The sequence below is a fragment of the Otolemur garnettii genome, unplaced genomic scaffold (assembly GCF_000181295.1).
Source record: "Otolemur garnettii isolate 467f Iridium unplaced genomic scaffold, OtoGar3 scaffold00096, whole genome shotgun sequence".
Lineage (NCBI taxonomy): Eukaryota > Metazoa > Chordata > Mammalia > Primates > Galagidae > Otolemur > Otolemur garnettii.
Genome location: NW_003852491.1, coordinates 1,529,687 through 1,535,571, shown reverse-complemented (window position 1 = coordinate 1,535,571; position 5,885 = coordinate 1,529,687). Strand labels below are relative to the sequence as shown.

The 5,885-nt window shown below is 50.7% G+C and overlaps 1 protein-coding gene across 1 annotated transcript in view; it reads left to right on the top strand.

Moving 5' to 3' along the window:
* The window catches only part of COG7 (component of oligomeric golgi complex 7), a 93,379-nt gene extending 91,311 nt beyond the window's left edge, over window positions 1-2,068 (top strand). Inside the window, exon 19 of the mRNA XM_003795725.3 lies at window positions 1,685-2,068. Within this exon, the coding sequence (XP_003795773.1) occupies window positions 1,685-1,851 (167 nt within the window). The 3' untranslated portion in view covers window positions 1,852-2,068. The remainder of the gene's footprint in view (window positions 1-1,684) is intronic.
* The last annotated feature ends 3,817 nt before the right edge of the window (window positions 2,069-5,885 follow it).

Here is a 5,885-nt window from a genome sequence, read left to right as displayed (position 1 = left end):
GAATTCCGGTGTGCCCTTGATACTCCCCGTTAGTGCAGGTGAGGGAATTCCGGTGTGCCCTTGATACTCCCCGTTAGTGCAGGTGAGGGAATTCCAATGTGCCTTGATACTCCCTGTTAGTGCAGGCAGGAGCACTGGGGAGAGAACCAACCGGAACTAGTAAGTGAAGTGATTCGGGGATTGCTCCTAGATTTCTGTTGTTGGGGTTATTTCTCCCTGTTGTTAAGCTCGCCTGCAGGTTCTTTGTTCCCTCATTCACCTGTATTGAGTATCTGTTTGCCAGCTGAGTTCAAGGAGACAGAGATACCAGAGATTTTGACAGTTGTTTTCCTCACTGCACTTACACTGTGTGGGAGTGAGGTTAGGGGCCAGGTAGGTGAAGCTAACGTATACAGCTGCCAGGGTGTAAGGCGATAGGGAGAGGGGAGGTTTGTGGCATTGCACACCACCTGAAAGATGTTCAGATTAAGCATTAATGCAAATAGGATAAGAAACACTGATGGCCAAAAAAAAAAAAATGTCATGGGAGACTGTGGGGTCCCCATTGTAGCTCCTGGCTCCCAGTGCAGGGGTGCTCACAGTTTTATGGAGACGCTTGTGTAGGAGCAGGTACCTGACTGGTGGCACGCCTCCTGGGGAGCAGTTCATCCTGACTTGGACATGAGTCATCCAGCCAGGACAGAGTGGGCACCTCCTACTGGCCCTGCCCTGAGTAGGCCCTCAAAAAGAAGACATGCAGGAAGATTGCATGGAGCTCCACTCCAAGTGAGGGGAAGAGATGAACATCTGGGGTGCTGCTGTCCTCTCGTCCTTCAGAGTGTGAAGAGGGAGGGGTTGTGCTTGCCCAGGAGGGAGAGAGGGAAGGCAGCACCCATCATCCGTCACCTGGACCACATTAGGTGCCCATTGTCCCATTTGACCCCCTGCCACACTGTCTCATCAGGGTTATCAGGGAGGTGGAAGGACTTCCCTGAGGTCACCTGGCTGCTCTCCAGTTTGCCCTTGATTATGCCTGTGTCACCCCAGCTTGTCTGTGGTTGGAATCACTGGGGTCACCTCTTAGAACATCAGAGCCCTAGGACCCTCCCTTGGTGGTCAGCTTGGTCTGGGGAGCAGGCTCAGAACTGCATTTTTGTCTGTGCTCCCAGTGCCTTGACTTATATGGGAAGTGTAGAAATCTCCATTGTACTGGGCCACCCCCTCAGACGGGCCTGCCTTCATTGTGGAGTTCTGATGGGAAGACTTTGGCAGCTGCTCAAACAAGCACAGCTGCATCTCCCGACCCTTTGGGTTTCCCACATGGTCAGTAGGATACATTGGGGGCAGGTGGGAGCCCAGGAGTCCCCAATACAAGGCTTGGAGTGGGGTCAGCTTGTCTTCAGACTGGTGCTAGAGGGCTCTCTGTGTGTATCTGTGTGTGCATGTGTGTTGGTGGGTGATGCTAGTTAGTGCTTTATTAAATCAGAATTCCTAGGCTTAGACCAAGCTTACAGTGTAGTTTGACCCTGTTGGAAGGACCCTCTCTGTAAAGCTTTGTCCACTGCCTAAGGCGGAGTAGGTACCCAGCATTTGGGGGCTCAGCAGGGGCATCTTCTCTGTTTCTCAGTCAGGGAAGGCCTTCTGGGGCACTGTCTTGCCCGTGCTGAGTCTGTGGCACTCTCTGTCTCCTCTCCACTCTCCACAGACTATCTGATCAATGTGATGGACGCCCTGGGCCTGCAGCCATCCCGTACCCTCCAGAACATCGTGACACTCTTGAAGGCCAGGCCTGAGGATTACAGGCAGGTTAGCAAAGGCCTTCCTCGTCGCCTGGTCACCACGGTGGCCACCATGCGGAGTGTGAATTACTGACCCCACTGCACACCTGATTGCCAAGGTCAGATCCAGTGTGCTCTAATCACAGGACTCCCCAGCACATATTCATGTGAAAACTGCCAGGGATTGGGCAGAATTTGTTTTAAAAAGACTTGTTTCATTTATACAACCGAAAAACAGGCTGTAAATTAGAGATATATTATTTATCAGGGGAGAATTTTTAGATAATTTTTTAATATGATCTGACCTTGAAAATGGAATTAATAAATACTGTGAAATGAGAGAAGGCTGATTTCTTTCCTTCCTCCTCCAGTGAATATTCGAGTGCTTCCCGCTTGCTATGCCCTGTGCACTGGGAGTGTGGTTGTGGAGGAGGTAGTTAAATCCTCTCCTGTAATTTACACTCAGTGGGAAAGGGAGGGAGGGAGAGGAAGGTAAACCAAGAGGATGATTTCAGATGTTAAGGGCTAGTAAGGGTGGGAGATGGCATCGGGCAAGGGTGGGCAGCCCCGCAGCCCCAAGACCTACAGGATGAGAGATACGTGGCAGAGAGCTAAGGAGGAGTGTCCAGGCTGAGGGTGAAGTGCAGGCTTTGACCTGAGGGACATCTAAGGTCAGCCATGTCCAAGGTCAGCAGGGGGCTGGAGAAGAGTGAGCAATGTGGAGGAAAGTAGGACATCAAGGGCTCGATCTTATGGGGTCTTGTAGGCCATGGTGAAGTGGTTTATTTATTTTTTAAAAATTTATGGGATGATGTGAATTTCATCCTTTATTATGTGTGCTAATAGTCTCTGTATGTGTCAGGATTGTATTTGTCTATAAGTAATGGGATAAACTGATGTGAGTGACTTAAATAAATAGGAATTAATTTTTCTCAGTAAAAAGATACCCAAGGGTGGAGGCCACAGGCACCAATTTACTGGCTGCAAGGAGTTAGAACCAAGACCAGCCTCTCGGCAATCTTAACCTTTGCCCCACACGTGGATGCCTCGTTGTCACAGGTGACTCCTGAGTCACAGACATTGCATCCACGTGCAGAGCGGCCATCATGTCCCTTGTCTCAGGTGACATGCTGCGGGCCAACCTGCTCTTGGGCCTTATTGGCCGTTTCCTGGTCACGAGGCATCATCCCCAGCTGCAAGGGAGGTGGGGAAGTGGGACATGGGCTTGACTTCAACTGACATTTCTCAACCTCAGCACCAGCAGCATTTGAGGCCAATCAGCTGTCTCTTGCGCAGCTCTCCCGTGCACTGAGGGTGTCCAGCAATGCCCCTGACCTAATTTTCCTACTTGGAACAACATAAACATCTCTGGAAATTTCCTGAGGGGTAAATCCACTTGCAGTTGAGAAATATTGGCTTAGACCAACCATAATGTATTGCCTGGGCTGAGCTCTCCAGTGTGGAGAGGGTTAGGTTCTTTTCTGGGGTCACTCAACTACCACGTGGAAGGTCTGGGGTTCAGAATGAGCCTGGTGACCCTGACAGACTGCTGCACAGCTTTCTTTGTGTGGGGCCTGAGAGGCATGTGATAGGATACCCAGTCCCAGTGGCCAGGTCAGCCTGCCTAAGCCAGCCCTCAAGAGTGGCCGAGCCAGCCCCACAGGCTGCCAGGGTGACTGTCTCACTGGGTCTGTCTTCACGGAGGTTCCCACACATTCTGTCCCCACATCTTGGAATCGAGTTGGCTGGCTCTGACAGAACATCAGCTTCAAACCCGCACCAAGAAAAATATTTTGGTTTCTCATATGGTAGATCACAGACTGTTCCCTGGCAAGGTCTGAGCCTGGCCCTTGCCTTGAAGAAGTGAGAGCCAGAAACCTAGAAGGTGACACGGTGCTGCTTTCAAGTGGAAACTCGTCCTGAGAGTCACCAGTCTTTGGAATAGGACAGAGATGGGCTTGATTCACAACTGTGTGACCTTAGGGAAGTCACTCCCTCCCTCTAAGACTCTTCCTAATCTGAAAATGGGGGGCATAGTGGTACTTAACTCCTACGGTTGTTGGAAGAGCTATTGAGATACAGAGGAGGTGACTGCAGGTACACAATGTTCATTTCATGGTCCTCCAGCATCTGCAACCCACAGTCCCTTTTGTGGTAGAGGTGGGAATAATAGAATTACATTTTCTGGGCGATTTGGGCCCTGCCCACCTAAGTTTTCAGCCCTAAAAGTCTGTGCAGGGGCCCCAGGGTGGGAATAGGACAGCATTTTTCTCCTGTAGATCCCGAGGGGCAAGGGTGGCCTGGCTTTTAGTGATAGGCCATTATTTCATGGCCCTCCCTGCCCCCCAAGAGGAGGGAAGCTGAGCTGATGCTCACCCTGATCCTGGCTTCACTTGAACAGAACCTCCTACTTGTCCCTTGCGAATTCCCCAGGGTTGGCCAGGTAGCATCCCCCATCCCCCAAACCTTCCCCAGCCACAGTGACCATAATCCAAATGAGTCTAAGTGTGAGGGACAGGACACAGAAACACCACGTCTAGGTGTGCCCCTGTGTACAGCCACCTCTGAGATTCCTTTTACTACAAAAGGAATTCCCTTTATTGCTTAAGCCTGTTCTAACAGGTGACCAAAGAGCTGGCACAGGAAGGAGCCAGCTAGACAATAATGCTCCACAGCTTCAGATGGGCCAAAAATTGTGAATGCTCCAGGCTGCAATAAGCAACTGGTGTGGCTATGACCAGTGGTACCAAGAGAGTGAGGCTGGGATCTCGGATCTCTCACTTACTAGAATAGTGATCTTGGGCATCTAACTTCACCTACGCCTCAGTTCACTTACCTGTACAATGGGACGATGCTGTCTGTACCCCTGACTGATTCAGTAGTTATGAGAATAAAATGAAATAAGACTAAAGTACTTGGCATGGTGCCTGGCATATGGGAAGTCCTTGATACAATATAGCCATTGTTTAATACTGGCCCCAAATGTTAACAGTGAGTGTGGGATAACTATGGCTGCTAATAATGAAAGCCATAGTCATAGTAGTAACCACCAAGAATCATGACTCCAGCCTTCAGACCAGCTAAGCCCAGAGCTGGAAAACCAGCCTCCTTCAGGTGGCCCCTACTTGGCCCCCAGCAATCTGCCTTTGACCAGAGTGGCACCAACTCTGTGACACCTCCTTCCTCCCCAGGTGCCACAATGGGCACTTGGCAAGAAGCCAGATTATTTACCTTCCAGACTAAGAGACCCGGGGAACGAGGCCAGCAAACAAGGCTGCGCCCCCAGTGATGCAGGCTCTCAGCCAGTGCTCCACATGACCATGGCCTGGTGAGTGACAGCAGGTGCTGCAGCGGTCCACTGTATGCACCCGCCAGGCCTTGCTCTTCTTTGGTAAGAGCCTCCTGATCTCTCTGTGGGGACTTTAAGGTTGTCATATTTAGCAATTAAAAATATAGGATGTTCACAGCAAAACAACAAATGGTTTGTTAGTATAATATGCTCCAAATATATACTAGAGAGTTTTGTTGTCTATTTGAAATTCAAATTTAACCAAGCACCTGTATTTCATCTGGCAGCCCCAGGAGTCATGTCCCCCCACCCCCATCACCCTTGGAAAACATGGTTCTTCTGGGGGCCAAACTGGCTTCAGATCTTTCTCTTTCTCTCTCCCTCCCGCTTTGGCCTTGTAACCCAAAAATGTAGGCTGGGTGGCATTGAAAAAGTCATTAGGCCACTGCTCCAGGGACAACTTAAAAGGAACTTTCAGAACTACAAGAGAGGGCTGCCCCTTGGCTGGCTGAAGAGACACTTGGCCAGCCGTTGCTGAGTGTGGGTGCCCTTCCACCCCCAGAGGGACCCTAGGGCACTCCAGCTGCCTAGCTGGACAAAGGACAAAGCTTGACACAGTGTTTTCTATTTTTATTTTCTAGAACAAAGCAGGTGCCACCTGGCAGGGCCCCCACGTGTGATGCTCTTCCTCCTCCCACCACCCCTACCCTCCCTGAGTCTGTTCCCAGAGGTCAGCCAAGGCCGAGAAAAAAGAGCCACACACAGCATGCCCACCTACTTCTCTCTGCAGCAGACAAATGGGTGTTCCAGGGTTCCTTGGGGTCTGGCTGGGGATACCC